The following is a 20,289-nucleotide window of genomic DNA, read 5'->3' as shown; positions in this document are numbered from 1 at the left end:
CCAGGAAGTTTCTGTTCACCAGGGCAAAGGGCTCAGAGTTAGCCCAAACTTTTAAGTACATTTGTTCTAACCCCTTCTTTTTACAAATGAGCAACTCGAGGTCCAGAGGTAAGAGGTGATAAGTTTATATTTGAACCCAAGTCTTCTGAATCCAATTTAATGAGGTTTCCACTCTATTGTGCTTCCTCCCTCCAAAAGCACACACATGCTTTCTATGGCATTCTCCGCTTGGCACAGAGACCCTCTGCTGTGTTTCTCTAGGGTCAGCCAAGGCTAGTGGGAGTTCTCCAGGGAAGGGCGAGAAAAAAAGCCAAACAGCTTATCTGGTTGAATAGAAACCTTCAGGTTTCAGAAATGCCAGTAAGACATCTGGTATCAAGGCCATGCACCCTTTTAAAAAGTCAGCGGGGGGGGGGGGTGAGTGTGTAGACATCGCCAGGACTTGAGCACAGCATGAAATCACCCCCTTGTTGAGCTGAATGAAGAGTTCAGCTTTAATCAGTTCCTCCTGCCACCAGCTGGCACACTCTCTATATTACCTTGGGCATTAATAAAGTTAGTTGAACTCTAAATGAGCACTTCGCCAAGGCCGGACTGTGCCCAACTTTTAGAACATTTCCTGAAATGCCAACATTGGGGGCGGGGTAGGGAGAAAGAGCTGCTTTCCCAGATGGACCATCTGATTCACAGCTTAACCAAGTGGTTGCTAATTGTTCCTTGTACACAATGAGACAGATATTGTACAGTATATCCCAAGGTTTGCTTTTTGCTAAGTAAAATCAGGGCGTTGGGCTAGTCTAGGGGTTCTGAAGCATTTTTGGGTGTTAGAGACTTTTGTGGTAGTCTGGGGGAGCCTAGGGGATGCCTTCTCAGAATAACTTAAAAAAACAACCCAACCCAAAACATTTTCTTTAATAAAGGAAATGCTTAATTCCACTTAGAAGTAAGTAAAAGCTAAGTGAGGCAGGACAGTTCTATAATCTTTATTCCTGGGGGAGAATGAAACTGATGGATCCTTGGAATTCACGAATTCTGAGTTTCAGTAGGTAGCACAAAACCCCCAGTAAATCCACTCCCCTGCTCCGGATTCCCCCAAGGAACAGAAGGGGTGCTTAAGGAAGAGAGAACTCGCCCGGGCAGGAAAAACAGGGCAGGTTCATCCTTCTGTGGCAGTGCCAATCAATACTGAGATCAGGCCCATGAGTGGGGGTGGGGGGCACTGTATTTTCAGCCTGAGCAAGACAAGGAGACATACTATTTAAAAAAAAAAGAAGTTAGTAAAAATAAAGATGCAATTTCCTCCCTAAATCCATAGATTCCCCTAAAATCCATCCATGGGTCCTGGGTCCTAGGTTAAGAACTCTTGAACTGTGATCTTTGCTGAAAACAAACTCCTTGAGGTCTGGTACTCTATGTCTTTTTTCCTTTTTTATGCCTCTTGTTCTAGGCCCCACCTTGCTCTAAAGTAGAGTGCTTTGGACACACACAGGTGCTTCATAAAATGTTTGTTGAATGAATGAAAGTAGCAAAAGCTTGAAAAAGGCTCCTTGAAGTCAGGGATTGTGCCTACCCTCTCCTCGGTGAACCTTGTAATGGCCAGTGTGGTCCCCCACACTCAAGGCACATTCAAGGCTTGCCCACTGATGCTGATCAGAAGAGATAACCCAAGTGGCATAACCCAGTGCTTCTTTCTTTCTCTACAGGCAGTGTGTGGACACATTTCCTCAGTAGTGGAGGAATGAAAGAGGGCTGGTATTCCAAGGTCACCCTTGACCTTTCCCTGGAAAGAGGACAATAGCTACCTGGTGGATGGATTCTCTGGCAGTAACTAGCTTGAAACATAACAGTAGGCAAAAGGAAATAAGTCAGAACATGCAAGGCCAGTTCTTGCTTGTGGATTTTTTTTATCCCCTTAAAAAAAAGTCTTCATGCTTATATTGTTATCCCTCTAATTTCTATGGCAATTAAGAAGATGGTGCATTGGTTGGCCAGCTCTGGGCACAGTCTGCTTGTCGAGTGAGCTCACCCCTGAACAAACAGGCTGGCTGAAGGAGGATTTGGTTATTCTGCTATTAAAGTACAGTTTTAACAATCCCCTTAAATGACAGAGGCATCTGTGCATAAATAGCACTCCATGTTAAGCCTCCCCTTGGGGACAGTAACCTGGTTTAATAAAACTGCATAATGACACAGCTCTATAAATCAACCATCTTTAATACAAAAACATATGATCTAATCGCCTTCCTCAGCCCAAGAATTAGAACTAATGCAGACTGACAGTTCTGATGGCAGGTAGGGTTCTGGAATACCCTTCCATGCCGAGCTAAAGAGGCCAGCCTTAAATATTTTAAACAAGACAAACCAGCCAACCAAAACTTATTTTCTCCAACACAAGCCTGGAGATGTTGAGAGAACAACAGAAAGCTGTTTTCTTTCCATGATGGACCCTCCCTGCTGTGTTGGGCACTAAGTGAAGTCACCCTCCCCCCTTGTCATAGGCAGGTGGAGGACTCGGTGGGCAGAGGGCTGATCTGGGGAGCTTTGATTTAATTCAGGACACCTGAACGTCTGGAGGCCTCCATTCGCTTCAAGGGCTGGGTGAAGCTGATCATAAATGGTCTAGTGGTTCCAGACCCAATGCTGCCATCAATCTGCTGGCTGAGAAGGCAGTGTGGTATGGTGGGAAAAGAAATGGATTTTGAACCAGAAGAGCTGGTTCAAATCCTACCTTTGCAACTTAGTACCTGCATAATCTTAGTTCAGACACATTCCTTCTTTGTTCTTTAATCCCCTCATCTACTTAAAAAGAAAGAGTGTAGAAAGAAAGCAATAAAAATCTATTATTCTAAAAAAGGAGTCAAATAGGGGCAGCTAGGTGGCTCAAGAACCAGGCTTAGAGGTCCTGGGTTCAAATATGGCCTCAGATACTTCCTAGATATGTGACCTTGGGCAAGTCACTTAACCCTCTGTGGCTAGCCCTTTCTGCCCTTCTGCTTTAGAACCAATACTTAGTATTTATTCTAACAAAAGATAAGGGTTTAAAATTTTTAAAAGACACATTTGTATAATTCTTGTTACCCCTCTCCTTCCCACTTTAGTGTAATCTACTTGAGAGTAAGACTAGGTGCCTGTGTGATTCCAGAAAAGTCACTTAACTTCTCTTCTAACTCTAAATCTCTGATCCTCTCATTGAAGACTGCCTCAAAAGGCAGGTAAGATTTAGTTAGGTAGGGGAGGGGGCATTCCACTTCTTGGATGGGGGTGGGTAATGGAATGAAAATGAGTAAAGGTAGAAAGCCAAGCTCACAGCTTGCACTCTGATCTTTGGGACTGTTTTCTTTTAACCACAAGCTCAGTATTTGTTTGCCTGTTCCCATCCGTTCCTCAAGGGTTTCTGGAATGTGTGCAATGTAGCTGGATCAGCTTCTGAAAAGCCTGTTCAGTTACAATACCTGTTCTGTAGCCAAATCCGAGCCGGGAGCAAACTGGCCCCTCCAGAAAGATTCTGTCCACACGATGGGAAGGGAGGCCAAAGGGCAACCCGAGAATCTGGGGCCAGTGTTGGAGAAGAGGAAATCCTTTTGTTTTCCAATTATGCTTGATTTCCACCCTCGTGCTGGAATCCGCTCACGTCTGTCAGCTAGCAATAATTATACTGTGTGTGCAACTCAATACAAAATAATGATATTGGATTTCCTCCGATCTGTTTTTTAAACGAGGCGTCTACTACAGTGGGAGAAATTAAAACCCTGTTTGAAGCTGGGCATAAATGACTAGGAAGGATTTGTTGAGGCCTTAGCACCGTATGGCCATCAAGGAAAACTTGCTCTTGAACCTGAAATCAATTAAGCAGATGTTTGAAGAAGCAATATTGGATTTTTCATTAACGAACATTTTATTGTCTGAGAGATTATGTGATTAATTCCCCCCCTCCCTTCTGTCAGCTCCAATGGTAATAGTATTTGAATGAAAGCCCTGCTATCATTATCTTGAGTCACGATGGACAGTGTTATGAACTTAGGAATCAGGCAGGGCTGGGTTCAAATCCCACTTTGGATATTCACTTACTGTGTGATCCTGGATAAGCTGCTTAGCCTCTGTGGGCCTTGGTTTCCTCATTTGAAAAATGAGAAGGTTGGACTTGATGACCTCTAAGGACTCTTCTGGCTAAAAGTCAAAGATCCCTGTGGTGGCTCGTGGAATGAGGATGCTAAAGAATACTTGGGTATCCTTTAGGACATACTGTCAATTTCCTGAACATTACTCAATGCCTTTATAGAATACCATTATCTAGATTATCAGAAAGGGCACTGATTTTAGAGTTACAGAAGATGAGTTCAAATCTGAGTTTGGTATGATCTGGAATAACTCCTTCCTTCACTTCAAGATTCATTTTATTCCTCCATAAAAGGAACTAGACCATTTCTAAGACCTTTTTGGCTATAATTTATCCAAGTTGTTCTGTAGAGAAGCATTCTTTTTCCTCATTTCAACCCATCTCTCTCTCCATCTCCCTTTCTCTTTCCTTCTGCCTCAGGTCATCCTATCTTACCCAGGCTGGAATGGTAGTGGCCACTCAAGGACCCCAAATTCCACTCATCGTCAGTCTTGGATTGGTTCAACCCTCTTTAGGTAGCCTGATGGCTTCGTGCTTCCCTTACTGAATGCTAGACTCAGCATGGACACCTGTTCGGCTTTAATGCTAACTAAAGCTCAGAACTCCTGAGCTCAAGCTATCCATTGTCTTCCTCTGTACCATAATTGGGGATTGTTGTTGAGTGCCAAAATATTCCACTTTCCACTTCCATTTCAGCAAATATCTATTAAGTGCTGGTGAAAGATTAAGGAAGAAAGGGATATAAAGATTAAATAAGGTATAATTCCTGTCTTCAAATAACTCACAATAAAGAATGTTATAAATCAATTGGCAACATTTAGTAAGCACTTGCTATTATTATTATTATTGCTACTACTATTTGTCAGGAAATCTGTTAAGTGCTGAGGATTCAAAGAAAAAGCAAGAATAGTCTCAGAAGTGGACAGATAGATGGGTCAGGGATGGAGTGTTGGACTTAGAGTCAGGAAGAACTGAGTTTGAATCCTACCTCAGCCACTTACTAGCTACAGGGCCCTAGGGAAATCACTTAATCTCTTCTGTAAAATGAGGAGGTTGGACTAAATGGCCTTTAAGGCCCATTTCAGCTCTAATCTATGACCTTATTATTGGAGTGGGATGTTAGGGGGAGAGAATCATTAAAGACTAGAGAGAAATGGATCAGGGAGAGATTCACAGGTGACGTAACACTAAGGCTGGACCCACTGATTATTTCTTTGACCATCTGAGACATATGACCCTTTGTATATCCATTTATTAGCTCAGAATCAATAGGGGATTGGCATTGAAGTGGTCTTGTCCTCCACTGCAAGTCACTGGGAGGGGTCACATTAAGCTACCCAAGCTCTTTTTTGGTCTAATCTCTCTTGTAATTGATATGCAGCTGCAAAAGGCACTGCACTATTGGATATATATCCCAAGGAATTGAAACAAAGGCCTTGTGTATTCCAAAATATCCACATTGCTCTTTTTTAAAAACCCTTACCTTCCATCTTAGAATCAATACTGTGTATTGGTTTCATTGCAGAAGAGTGGTAAAGGGGGGTAATTGGGTAGCTCAGTGGATTGAGAGCCAGGTCTAGAGACAGGAGGTCCTAGGTTCAAATCTGGCCTCAGACACTTCCCACCTGTGTGACCCTGGGCAAGTCACTTAACCCCATTGCCTAGCCCTTACCATTCTTCTGCCTTGGAGCCAATATACAGTATTGACTCCAAGAGGGAAGGTAAGGGTTTAAAAAAAAAAAGAAGAGATGAGTGGTAAAGACTAGGAATTGCAGTTAAGTGACTCACCCAGGGTCACACAGCCAGGAAATGTCCTACCCTACTACTCTTTGTGACAATAACTGGAAACATAGACATATCCAATGCCTGGGAAATGACTTGGGAAAACAATAGTATACCAGTGTAATGAAATGTCATTCCTTGGAGAACCACAGGAAGATTTCTAGGAATAAATGAAGAGCTAAATAAACACAACCAAGAGAATGACATATATGACTAGAACATAAATGAAAAGATCATCAAGAAGTTGTTGAACTCTGATGGAAAAATCCTTGAAAGTCCTGATGAAGAGATTGTTTGTCCTTCATTTTCTTTTTAAAAACCCTTACCTTCTGTCTTAGAATAAAAATTGTATATTGGTTCCAAGGCAGATGAGCAGTAAGGGCTAGACAATGGGGGTTAAGTGACTTGCCCAGGGTCACACAGCTGGGAAGTGTCTGAGGCCAGATTTGATCCCAGGATCTCCTGTCTCTAGGCCTGGCTCTCAATCCACTGAGTCACCTAGCAGCACCGCCAGACCTCATTTTTCACAGAGGACCACTGATATCAAGAAATGATGCCTTGATTGGGCATGAATTGGATCTAACCGAGGCAGAGTTGCACAAAGTCAGTAGCCTCACTCTTTCTTCTGGAGTCACCAAAGTTCAATGCCGAGACAAAAGTCGGGACAATTGGTGATGGTCCAGGAAACCTTGGCATCTTTGAAGTCTGACCAAGGTCTTCAGTGCTCTACAGCTTCAGCTTCAGTCACCCTCATGAAAACAAATCATTTTCATCTGCCCATTCTGTTGGGGGAAGTCTTCCCATGCTTGGGGTAGACACACTCCTAATTCACCCATTGGCTTGTTGGTGACCCTCAACCTAGTTTAGCTCATCTGCCAAGATGGTTTACCAGGGCTGCTGTGCATTCTACAGCTTCTTGGAGCCATAGCTGGGAGTTGGACACCAGCGGTGGATGAGCAGCCCTGAAAAGGGCTCAGGAAGCCCTCACATCAGATGTGGGAGTCCTGCTTGCACACTCCGTACATCCTTCCTCAAGGCAGAGAAGTACTAGGAAAGAAGATTGTATACCCTGTCAGACTAGGTTTCTGTATGGGGTAATTTTGCTTAGTTTTTTCTTTCTCACAAGGGAGTGCTGAGTAGCAAGATGGGAATTAGAGAATTACCATGATGGAAAGACAGAAGACATCAATACAATGAATTCTAAAAAAAGAGGAAGACCACTGTCTCCCCTGTCCCTGTGCCAGCACTTACCTCCATCTCTAAAATGAGGATAATAACCCAAAGAGTACCTATCCAGGGGAATTAACATGAAGATCACAAATTCAGGTTTAGAGATGTGTGGGCCTATGGAGTCTGAAAAGTACTTGCTTTGTAAATGGCAAAGCACTAGAGAGATGAGGACCATTGGTGCCATTTTTAAAACTGTTGGCTCTATGGAACTCTAGTTGGAACTATGGCCAAGAGAAAGTCAACTATACCTACTGCTATGGTCCCTTAAGACTGACAGAATCCCTGCTCATAAACACCCTGTAGGGCTGGAAGTACAGGTTACTATTATCCTCATTTCAAATATTAGGAAATCTTAGGCCCACAGAAGGGAAGTGACTTGCCCAAGGTCTTCAGGTGGAGCTGAGAATGAAGATTTCAGTCTTTTTTCCATTATTCCAATGGAGGAGATGACTATTAGTGAGACTGGCTTCCTCAGCATGTTCTTCAACTCCCTCTTCCCCAAAATAAACAAACAAAGCAACCAGCTGGTTTATAGATAAGGATGATAGTTCCACTTAGCTCACCCAGAGAAGGATGGGAGAGGGGAGATCCTTTGATGTAGGAGTGAGTAAAGGTCCCTTTCTTTATTCATGCCTGTAAGGGCTGAGCAATCTTCTGAGGCCTGGCCTGGCCTACAGCTCTGTTTCCTGCCTCCCCCCACCAAAAGTTTTTCCCATAGTGAGCTGGCATCAAGGGCTGGAATGGTCTTGACCACTGCCAGACTGAAAAAGTGGAAGAATGTGTTTTGAAAGCTAATCTCCAGGGTTGGTCACAATGAGTTTCTCTGCAACTCCAGCACGACAACACCCAGATATATTTTCCCCCTTCTTGTTCTTTTTTTCCACCGTGGGTCAGCGTGGGTGCCAGGAGGCTGTGACAAGGAAGAACCGGATTGGTTGTCCAACATTTCCCCTGTAGAGTGTAGGACCTGGGCATTATCAGGCCAGGCTTCAAGCCATCTGGCCCCAAGGTTCACAGGACATGGGATTCAGAGCCACTCCCTTAGAAATCCAGTCCATAAGACAGGGTGCGGTTTCCCCCTGCTAGCAGATGGGGAAGGGAGAAGTTGATCCCAGAGGGAAAGCCCTTGGGCCTCCTTTTTACAAACTGGCCTTTTACTCTTGGACCACAAAGCAAGCCTGACAGGAAGTCAATGATAAAAGTGACTCAGGGATCCGGAGGGCACCTTCCCACCTCTGGAATGCCCTTCCTGCTCTCTCTGCCCACTGAAATACTACCCAGCCTTCAAGGCACGGCTCGGTTCTCTCCTGTTACTCCATGAAGCCTTTCTGAGCCTCCCAGTTGGGAAGGAAGGATGATTCCTTCCTTCTCTGTCACACAGAGAACTTTGCATCTCAGCTAGAAATTCCTCTGTTTGGCTTTTAAAGCCCTTCACAAATTGGCCTCAGATTCTCCAGATGCATCAGGCTTTACTCTCTTCAAACAGTATGATCCATTCAGACTGCCCTTCTCTTTGTTCCCTATAACACAACACTCCGTCTCCCACCTCTGCATCTTTGTCCTGACTGTCCCCTAGTCCCCCATGCCTGGAATAATACACCCCTCTGGCATCACCTTCCTCAGAAAGCCTTTCTCATCCCCCCCAACTAGTGCCCTGCCTCCCCCGCTTTGTATTCAGATTATATTTATCTTGAATCTACTTTTTCTGCACATACTTATAAATGTACACATCGACTCTGATTAGGACTGGGGGATATTTCCTTACTGTCTTTTTTTTCTTTTTTTAAGCCCATAACTTCTGTCTTAAAATCCAACTAAGCCTCAATTCCAAGACAGGAGAGCAGATAAGGGTTAGGCAATTAGAATTATGTGACTTGTCCAGGGTCCTACAGCTAGGAAGTATTTTGAGGTCAAATTTGAACTCAAGATTCTCCTGTCTCTGGACCTGGCTCTCCAGCTGCTGCACCACTCGCTGCCCCTCCTTATTGTCTTTTTATCCCCAGCACCCACTCCAAAGCCAGTGCTTGTGAGACGATTTCCTCACTCTCAATTTCACATTACACCTTTTAGTTTTCTGTCATCTCTCTCCCTAATCGACTCCTTAAGAGCAGGGGCCATCCATCATTTATCAGGGCGCCTCCCCTGGCAGGTAGCTCAGGAACCTGCACATAGTAGGTACTTAATAAGCTTTGGATAGAATGAATCAACTCATCCTGCCTACAAGAGGAGGTTTCCGTGGAAGCCCCACTCTCCAGCTAGAAGTTTCATTTTCCAGAAGTGAGGGTGAACTACTCTCCCTTCAATGTAAGGAAAAGTGTCTGTGGCTGGAGGAATTTAAGTAGAAGCCCTATGGCGATGGCGCCTCCTGGGGAGGTGTACTGTATGGGTATGGAGGGGCCTAGGTGATTTTTGATACTATTTCCATGATGACAACATGGCACCAAATCCACCAGAAAGAAGACTGCAACTAGAAATCGAGGGAGCAGGATGTAGGGGCTTGTTTTGTCAAGTTTAAAGATTTTAAGAATTAAGGACCAAAGTTTTATAGAATAGCAGACAAAAAACCACTGTGGTCTAACCTGGGAAAAATTGAGGGGAGAGAGGAGGCTGAGCTCTGGCTCAGGGGGCACTCGGTGACCATCTAGGCTTAGACAAGACTGGGCTTCTGCATCTGCAGCCACACTGGACTTACTTCCTTCGGAGGGGGCAGGAAAGGACTCTTTCATTACTAAGCCATTCAATGTCTACTCATAGGAATGAAGTTTTTTGATGGCTAAGTAGGTTTGAAACACATTCTCTTTATTTTTTTTCTTAACCCTTACCATCTGTCCTAGTATCAATTCTAAGACAGGAGTGGCAAGGGCTAGTGATCCGGGTTAAGTGACTTGCCACGGATCACCCAGCTAGGAAGGGTCTTAGGTCAAATTTGAACCCACGTCCTTCTGACTCCAGGCTTGGAGCTTTCTCTACTGTGCTACCTAGCTGCCCCTTTCATTCCTTCTTTACATTTATATAGCCACCATTTGGGCTCAGGGCCTCACCAGTGATTCGCACAAGGTTGGCAGTGGTGGGACATTAGAGGAGATCCAGTCTTCACTTTTACAGAGAAGGAAACTGAGGCCCAGAGAGGGAAGTGACGTGTTCTGAAAAGGTGTAACACTATACCTTGGTAACCTGAGAGTGGTAGGGCCAAGAATCAGGTCTCTAACCACCTCTTAACCTTCTCAAAACTAGAGTTAGTATTCTCTCTTCCCAACTTGTCAAATATTGACACGTTTTGTAAAAAGATAATGCACATAAGAGGTGAGATTATACAGAATTCTCCCAAAAGCAAAGAATTCTTTTAAAATGTAAATTTCTAATTGATTTGTCTTATCCCTTCTTTCTATAAACTCTCCCAGCACACAGGGTGTTTATTTGTATACATTTTATCTTTCTCCCACTTTAAAGTCTTTGAGGACACAGATGCCCCTTATTGAGCTTTCCATCCTCTCCTAGGCTGCACATAATGGGCAATTAATAATTATTTGCTGAATCAAATGAAGAGATGGGAGTTTTCTTAAAGTGGGAGCAACTTCTATTGTGTGGTAGCCTTCAAGGGTTAAAACCATGGCTCAGGAGGCCAGTCTCAGAGCTCCTGCTTAGGATAGCTGAATAATAGCAGAGCCATAACTAGGAAACTTGAACCTTTGGAGACACCACTTTTCGGCCTCCAACCTCTTCCAATCTTTGGCACCCACTACACCAGTCTGGTTCTTCTGAGGCAGCAGGGTGTAATGAATGGAGCATTGGGTGTGGAGTCAGAAAGACCTGTGTAAGAATTCTTCTTCATCTACTTGTTAGCTATGGGACTTCCAAGTCAAGTCATTTAGTATCTCCCAGCTTCAGTTTTTTCATCCTGAATTGGAAGTATTAATAATACCCACCTTATGAGGTTATTCTGAGAATCAAATCAGACAATAAAAATCTGCTTCTTTTTCTTTTCTTTTTTTTTAAACCCTTACCTTCTGTCTTAGAACTCATACTAAGTATTAGTTCCAAGGCAGAGGAGCAGTAAGGGCTAGGCAATGGGGGTTAAGTGACTTGCCCAGGGTCACCCAGCTAGGAAGGGTCTGAGGTCAGATCTGAATCCAGGACCTCCCACTTCCAGGCCTGGCTCTCTATCCACTGAGCCATCTAGCTGCCCTAGTAAAATGCTTTTTAAATCTTAAATCGCTCAATATAGTTAGTTGTTGTTGTTTTTGTTCCTGGGAATTCAAGTCTGTGGCGGTGTCTGTGCCTTTGCAAAAGCCCTTCCAAAGACTGCCCCAGCATTGTTGCTTTTCTTTCTTAACCTCTTAGATAAAGAGAGCTGCCTGAAACAGAAAAGTTCCCTGTGGATCATTCAAACGGGGAATTTTCCTAACCTTTCTAGAAATCGAACCTGATGGTTTTGCAGTTCACTGACCATCAAGCAGATAGCCGAGTGATTCTGACATGCTCAGAATTAACCCCTGTGACAATCCCAATTAGCTACCTGGGGTGGTTTGTCCACCACTAAAGCAAAAGAATAAAAATCTGGTCTAAAAAAAAATCACCCATGTCAATTAAGGAACAGGATAAATTCCTAATCTTAGCTTTATCAGGTACCAGTGTCCCAGCCAGACCTTAATTGGTGTGGACAGCTGTTCACTGTGCTTGAAATTGGAAAGAGGCTTTAGATTATCTTGGAAAAGAAGGCTCGAGCCCAGAGGAGTCGTACAGCTGCATCACAGAGGAGCAGAAAATAGCAGATGATAAATTTTTTAGGACCACCCTCTGGACTGAAAGTTGCACCAGACTGTGAGCTAATGGGTTCAGCTTTTTGGGACATGCATTATTGAACTGAGTCTGTCTTGTGGTTTCAAAAGCATTGTCGTTTCCCCACCTCCTAGAAGGAACTCAACCCATCTTCAAAGTCAGCTCAACTGCTACAAAGCTCCAGCTTATCTGTTAGGAAGAAACACTTTAGGGCACTGATCTGAAGCCTAGGATACTGGGAACTTACAAGAGGAACAGAACCTTTGCCGGATCAAAAACCTACTGTGGTTTTTCTTTGGCTCCCTCGTCCAGATCATGCCCATGACTACCTTTCTTTCATGAGTGGAGCTGGCTGGTTCTGGATGACAGCTGCTATGGGAGACTGCCAAGGGCCTGACCGGTGGGTGCAGCATTTCAGGCTTGACATGCGCATCTCACAGTCAACGAGCCAGAGAAAGGAGCTGGTGCGCCACTCCGGTCAGTCTATCTGAAGAGCCAACTATATGCTAAGAACTGTGCCAAACACCAGGGGATACAAGGAAAGCCACAACACATCCCTTGCCCTTGAGGAGTTTATGGTCTAACAGAGGAGACGACGGGCGACCAAAATATATAGATTGTCAGTGAGAGGCATAGAAGCGAGGCAGCTGCCTTCAGGGTTGCTGGGAGAGGCTTCTTACAGAAGGTGAGATTTTAGCTGGGATGTGAAGGAAGCCAAGGAAGTTAGAAGAATGAGTGAGGAGGAAGAACAGGCCAGGCATGGGGAACAGTCAGTGAAACAGTGAAACAGCACAGGAAAGGGAGCAGCTGGGTGCTCAGTGGATAGAGAGACAGACCTTGGAGACAGGAGGTCCAGATCACGCCCATGACTACCTTTCTTTCATGAGTGGAGCTGGCTCCACTGACCTCAGATACTTCCTCGCTGTGTGACACTGGGCAAGTTATTAACACCCACTGCTTAACCCTTGCTGCTCTTCTGCCTTGGGACCAATACTCAGTATTGAGTCCAAGATGAAAGGTAAATATTTTTTTAAATGCACAGATTTGGGTAAAGGTGTATGTTTGGCAAACAGCAGTAAGATGACCAATGTAACAGGATCATAGACTATGTGGATGAAAATAAAGGGTGAAAAGGCTGAAAAGGGATAGGTTATGAAGGGCTTTAAAAACCAAACAGAGGATTTTGTATTTGATCCTGGTGGCAATAGGGCTCCCTATCACCTCTAGGTTTGAATATAAGCATTTATTAAGTACCTACTATGTGCTGAGCTAAGAGCCTTACAAATATCATCTCATTTGTTTCTTACAACAACCCCAGGAAGTTGGTACTCTTATTATACCCATAATTCTGTAGCACATTAAAGTTTCCAAAGCACGTTTCCCACAACAACCTTATGAAGGTGGTTGGCAGAGGTAATCCTTGTCCTCATTTTACAGATGTGGAAACTGAGGCACCAATGGTTGAAGTGACTTGTCCATGGTCACTTGACTAGTCAAATTTTAAAATCCCAAAATCCTAAATACAATTCTATACCTCTTCTCTCCTGATACTGTACCCTGGTGCATGCCCTTATTTCCTCACGTCTGAACTATTGTAATAGGCTCCTGGCTGGTCTCTCTGCCTATTGTCTCTCCCCACTTCAGTCTTACTCCACTTCCCCACCCCTCAACAAACTCCATTGGGAATTCTTGTTATGATTTGTAACTCATAGGTGGTCCTGGTAGCCATACCCTGAAACTCAAATGCTAATGGGGAGTTCCTTTCCTCTTTCCTTCCTTCTCCCTCTCTCCCTTTCTTCCTTCCTTCTCTCCCTCCCTCCCTCCTTCCTTCCTTCCTTCCTTCCTTCCTTCCTTCCTTCCTTCCTTCCTTCCTTCCTTCCTTCCTTCCTTCCTTCCTTCCTTCCTTCCTTCCTTCCTTCCTCCTTTGTTTCTTCTCTCCCCCTCCCTCATTTCTTCCTTCTTTCCTTTCTTTTTCTCCCCTCCCTCCCTCTTTCCCTTCTTTCTTCCTTTTTTCCTTCCTCCCTCTTCCTTCCCTCCCTCTCCATTCTTCTTTCCTTCCTGTTCTTCCTTCCTTTCTTATTCCTCTTTCCTTTTCTCTCTCCTTTTTTCCTTCTCTTCTTTACTTGTAATAATAGGCAATAAATGTACTATTTCTAAGGGCCAATGGTAGTTTAGAAGCATCCTTGGCAAAATTTTGCTCACATATACTTGCCCCACTTCAAATGCCCATCACAATTACAGCTTGTGAGTAATCCTAAACACTATTGCCTGGCAAATCTGAATCTTGTATATCAAACTTATCAAGAAAGCCCACTGGGTGCTGGCTGCTTCATTTCTGCAAATTCTCTTTGCTCACATAAACTCTTCTGGGAAAATCTGTTCCTATGATCACTACCACAAACTGTTACATGAAGCGAGTTGGTTTCATAGAAATTATCTTTTCTCAGCATCTAAAATGTCAACTTCTCCTTTTCCCACTAAATAAGAAATCCAGAAAAGGGTCATTTTGCAGACAGCAGCAGCAGATAAATTGCAGTCAGCACAGTGGATAGAGTCCTGGGCGGGGAGACACAATGATCTGAGTACAAATCTGGATTCAGATACTTCCTAGCAGTGCGACACCAGGTAAACCATTAAAATCTTTGCTTGCCTCAGTTTATTCATGTGTAAAATGAGGATAATGTACAGCTTCACCTCCCGGAGGTGCTGTGAGGGTCAAAGCAGATAATATTTATAAAAGTGCTTAGCACAGGGTCTGGCACATAGTAGGTACTTAATAAATGCTTATTCTATTTCATTCAATAACTGAGAAAACGTATATTTAGGGAGATGATGTGATGGAGTGGATTCCCTTTTGGATTGCCCATAATACTTTCTTCAGAGGTCTCTCCAACCAGTTTACAAGTCTCCAAACTGGCTGGCATAACTCTTTCTCCAAAGGGAGAGAAAAGTAAGCTAACGAAGTGAAGCGTGACTGGTTAACACCTGCCAGGACCATTCCCAGTGTCCCTCCCATGTTGTCCCTGAGCCCTCTGATCGCTGAGGAGTAAGGCACATTTTCATCAGGAGAGGGTTGGGGTTTGAGAGGAGGGAGAACAAGTAGAAAATCTACCTTTCAGGTTGAGAGCTGAATCAGAATCTATTTGTGAGACAAATCTCTGTCTGTCTGCCACGTATGCTGCCCACCTTCACTTGGGAGTAGCTAAGACCATAGAACTCTGCCAGAGATGGTTTGACTTTTCTTTTCTTTCTTTTTTTTTTTAACCTTCATAATCATTCTTATGTCTGGGGTCTCTTACCAAGCTCTACATCCTGGTCATCTGTCAGGACGAGGATGATGTTTGGACGGATATTTCTCCGGTCCCTCTGGAACCTCCCTTTGAGGCGCTGGCTTGACAGGAAGGCTGAGCTGCTGTCCAGCAGGGAGAGTATAGTCACAGTGAATAAGCCGAGGAGAAGGGTATAGGGGGCCATTATTCGCTGATTCGGTTCCTGTGAAACTTGGGAAGTTGAAGTTGCTTTCTTTGTCTTCTATTTCAGATCTGTGAGTAAAGAAGGGAGAACCACATCGATATGCATGCAAGAATAAACCAAAAATAATTTTCAGGAAATCCTTTAGCACGAACTGTGAAATTCTTTGAAAAGGATATAGAAGCTACAATCAGCCCAAGTCTCAAGCCCACAAAGGAAGGAACAAAATATGTTCAGTTTTCCAAGGCAACACATATGGCTAAAGGGATCCTTCCCTCCTGGAGTCAAGTAATCATCTGGAGGGTTTGATGAAGCCCTAACCATCCAACCTGAGAAGCCACTTATCTCTACAACTAGATTCTTAAGACAGGCTCTTCAAAGAATAGAGGAAAGAAGAAATTGGGGTCTTTGGCACGCTTATGATGGAAAGAACACTGGAGTTGAAGCTGGAGGAACTCTGTTCAAATTTAGGCTTTGATATTTGCTAGTTGGGCAAGTCATGATCTCTGGGAGACTCGGTTTCTGCGGTGGGAATGATATAACACACGTGGCACCCATCTCGCAGGTTTGTTGTTTAAAACAGATTTTGGAGATCCACAAAGAATAAAATTGCAAAATGTCAGAAAACAACAGTCAAAAAGTTATTTCTACATATCATAGAAAAAATAAAAGAAAGTTAAAAATGGAAAATGGAAAATGGAACCACTTTCTTCCCTTCTTTGTAAAGGCAGATGACTTAGGACATGGAATGGTGCATGCATCATTGGACTCATGTTGGTTATTATGCTTAAAATATATATATATGTGTGTATATTATATATAACTTTTCATTTCTCTTCTTTGTTATAAGGAGTGAGTATCAAGATAGGGGAAGGGAGACACACAGTAGGGCATAAAGGGGACAAATAGCAACAGTTTCTAAAACAAATAACTGCCTAAGCCTTTATTATAATTTTCCCATGTTGTCCAACCACTGAACTCTCCTAAGTCCAAATTCAAATCCAAAGCTATAATGGCAAGGGTAGGAACATGCAAAGGGATTATGGAGAGAATTAATGGGAGAATTTCCCCAGTGCTACAGAGCTTGCTTGTTCTTTCATGTAACATTCTGCCTCTTATCAAAATGAACTTTCAAGTGTCTTCCCAGGAGTAAATGTATGGTTGTTTCTTTTATCTAAAGGGAATGAAGCACAGCCCCCCTCCCGCTCTGCCCCTTCCAAAAAAGGGGGCTAGGAGTCAATGTTTTACAGATGCTTCACTGTGTGACCTTGGGCAAGTGACAACCTCTCTGCTGTCCATCCGTGAAATGCCTGTTCTTACCTGTCACTCATGGGGCTTCTGTGAGGACAAAAGAGAGCAGAGATGTGCAACTGCTTTTTGTCCTCCAGAGGGAAGGTGTTCTACATATGCAGTTTTATTATTAGCAGGTTACTATAACATAGGACAGGTCTGTGAGATGTCAGCATCCTTTCTGAAATGAGCATGACACACTTATGATGAGAAACAGAACTCTTTGGAACTTGAGGACAAAAACCTTTCTTAGCTTATCAAATCCCAAAGTATACCTCAAGCAATCAATTGGCACAGTGTTCCAGGGGCATTTGCTCGGTATGACTTTTGGTGTACCCCCTGTTCTCTTCTTTGTAGAATAAATTTGCAATAGATTGTTTCTAGGGTCCTCTCTGGCCCCAACACTGCAGGATCCTAAGCTGGGACAGAATTTTCTAGCCTTGGTGGCTGGTGAAGTGCTTAGAGGCTGATGCAGGGGAGGGCTGAGATCTGTAGATATAAGCTCAGCCCCCCCAAACACCCCCCATCCCTCTGGAGAGAGGCTGCCCTCCAGGGAACTGATAAGAATTTCCGCTGGGATTCTTCAGGATCAATGGGATTTCCTTTCCCTGACTTGAGCCAATGAGCAATGAGATAAAAACTAACAAGTGCTAATTATTACATGAGATCAACTGATCAATGAGTCCCATTTTTGATGAATTTCCCAAGCGATGACTTTCCCTGGCCTAAAGCCAGCTCACTCTAATAATGTGGTGGAAATCAATTAAGGGGAAAAAAGGACACAAGGGAGGCCGCCTACTTTTTGTGAGATTCAAAGTGGCTGAACTAAAAGAGCCTACACTGAACCTCATTCAGCAAAACCAACTTGATATTCCATCCATAAAGCAAATAGCCCAGTCCTGTTCCCATGAGCCAATTTCAGAATCACACAATCGGTCCCCTCTACAAGTACAGTGCTGGCATCTCTCTGTAAGCCCAAGGCTCCCTATCCCAGTACGAGGCCCTTTGGAAACAGCTAATTCCCAGTGTTTACAGAAAAATTAGCTCCTGCATCTGTATTTAACCTGGAGAAACGTCAAGAGGGACAGGAGTTAGTATTTATGGAGCCCTTCCTCCTAAACAGATTTCTAAACCACTACACAGAAATTCATGATTGATTCCTAGACTGTTATAGGGAAAAGGCCCTCAGAACAGGGGAAGTCAGAGGGGAAAAAGGTCTCAGAACAGGGAAAGTCAGAGGGGAAAAAGGTCTCATAACAGGGAAAATCAGAGGGGAAAAGAGCTTCAGAACAGGGAAAGTCAGAGGGGAAAAGAGCTTCAGAACAGGGAAAGTCAGAGGGGAAAAGAGCTTCAGAACAGGGAAAGTCAGAGGGGAAAAGAGCTTCAGAACAGGGAAAATCAGAGGGGAAAAGCACTTCAGAACAGGGGAAGTCAGAGGGGAAAAAGGCCTGAGAACAGGGAAAGTCAGAGAGGAAAAAGGTCTCAGAACAGGGAAAATCAGAGGGGAAAAGAGCTTCAGAACAGGGAAAGTCAGAGGGGAAAAAGGCCTGAGAACAGGGAAAGTCAGAGAGGAAAAAAGTCTTATAACAGGGAAAGTCTGAGGGGAAAAGAGCCTCAGAACAGGGAAAATCAGAGGGGAAAAGGGCCTTAGAACACAGCATGCCACAAAGGAAAAGAAAGGGGCTTAGGGTGTGGAATATCAGAGCATAAGGGGCCCTTTAAATATAGAACTGAATAGAGAACATAGGGCAGAGTTTAGATTGACCTTAAGGAATAGAATGTCAGACTTGGATGAGAGGGAGGGACACATTAGAACAGGGAAGAAGCTGGAAGGACCCTCAGAGATAAGCTAGTCTAGCTAATTTTTAAAGACTGAGGATACCAAGGGGAAATAATTTGCCTTAGGGCACTTGGACAGACCTACAGATCCCCAACCCTGTCCTCTATACTGTACTATTTTTGCTTTTTAAAATTCTGGTAGCAGAGTCCAGAAAGAACCAGAAACACTAATAAATTCCCTAAAATATTACCAAAAAACCCAACCCTAAACCCTCTTATTTTCAGTCCGAGTAACAACTCTAAGACAGAAAGTCTAGGCAAATGGGGTTAAGTGATTTGTCCAGGGTCATATAGCTTAAGAAGTATTTGAGGATAGATTTGAACCCAAGTTCTCCTGATTCTAGGCCTGGCACTCTATCTACTGTACCACCTAGCTGCCTCCTAAAATATTAAAAAAATGGACGCACTAGTTTTGATATACCAGGTGGGTGATGGGTAAATGCGATAGACCGAGGAGGAGCCTTCCTCCCATAAAGGGGCTTTGTCTCTGGCTCTCCACTTCCCCTTCCTGACCCGCGCCCCAGTCCCATGTGGACTCTGCCCCTATTGCATGCCATCAAGCTCTTTTTTAAGGATTAAAGCTATCAGTGTACCTAATACATTCCCTTTCAGACTGTAAGTTCCACGAGGCAGGGATTGCATCGGGTCTAATCTTAATATTCCTCTCTACAGTCCGAATAGTATTTGCTGTATCCTTACAGGAATGAGAAGATTTTATAATTATTCTAATCTACCCTCTAACCTCACCCACGTCCCATTTTACAGGTGAGGAAACTGAGGACCAAAGAGGATAAGTGACTTGCCCAAGGTCACACAGTATAGATGGCAAGGTTGGACTTGAACCCAAGTCCTCCCACTCTAAATCCTGTGCTCTTTCCATCTCCCACATTGCCTCATTGTAAACACTTTATGAATATCAATCAAATTTGTCCTGAAATATGGAGAGGAGATATATTAAAGAGGGGTAAGAAGAGTTAGAGAACCTTAGCGCTGGAAAAACACATTCGGGGCTTTTAGGTCAGGCAGTACAACTGTACACTCAGCGCAAGAATCTCCTCTTATAGAAGCCTAGCAAATAGTTACCTAAGATTCGTTAAAACACCATTGGTGATGGGGAGCTCACTATCTTACCAAGGAGCCCAAGCTCCTGGTGGGTTCCAATTCCAATGATTAGAAAACCTTTCTTTTATTGAGCTGAAGTCTGTACTCTAGTCGTTTCTTTCTTTGCCCCTCACTTCCATCTTCCTTTTTATTGCACCAGGGAGCACTCTAGGAAACTGGTGGCAGTCCATTTGAATGTCAAGACCAGAGTTGGGAAGATCTGAGTTCAAATTCAGTCTTGCTTACTAGCTGTGTGATTCTGAGCAGGGCGCTTCACTGCTGTCTGCCTCAGTTTCCTCAGCTGTAAAATGGGAATAATAGCACTTACTCTCCAAGGCTCTTGGGGGGATCCAATGAAGTCTTATCTATAAAGCATTCCATGCACAGAGCCTGGCACACAGTAGGTGCCATATACATGCGTATTTCTTCTCCCTGCTCTGGAGACAGACAGACAGACATTCCCTCTTCCCAAAGACAGGCCTTTGGATAACTAATGTTAATGCCTTGCCCGCCCCATCCCCACAAGACCCGGCTGTCCCCTTCATGGATCCTGGCGTGTACGGGGCTGTCCCTCGCCTTCCCGGCCTGGCTCGCTCCCTTCTGAAGTTGTGTGGCGTGGCCCTGGGGCGTGAGCCGCGGGCCCTCAGACGTCCCCTCCCCTCCTGGGGCTGCACTGGGCT

At 44.0% G+C, this 20,289-nt stretch overlaps 1 protein-coding gene across 4 annotated transcripts in view; it reads right to left on the bottom strand.

Annotated features, from left to right (window-relative positions):
* SULF2 (sulfatase 2) overlaps positions 1 to 20,289 on the bottom strand; it is a 138,222-nt gene that overhangs the window by 95,369 nt on the left and 22,564 nt on the right. For all 4 annotated transcript variants that reach the window (XM_056812988.1, XM_007475775.3, XM_001379265.5 and 1 more), the window contains exon 2: positions 15,208 to 15,450. In XM_056812988.1, coding sequence (XP_056668966.1) covers positions 15,208 to 15,382 — 175 coding nt within the window. In that variant the 5' untranslated portion in view covers positions 15,383 to 15,450. The remainder of the gene's footprint in view (positions 1 to 15,207; positions 15,451 to 20,289) is intronic.

Source organism: Monodelphis domestica, chromosome 1, assembly GCF_027887165.1.
Source record: "Monodelphis domestica isolate mMonDom1 chromosome 1, mMonDom1.pri, whole genome shotgun sequence".
NCBI lineage: Eukaryota > Metazoa > Chordata > Mammalia > Didelphimorphia > Didelphidae > Monodelphis > Monodelphis domestica.
Note: the sequence above shows the minus strand (reverse complement) of the source record. Positions and strands in the feature narration are given on the sequence as shown.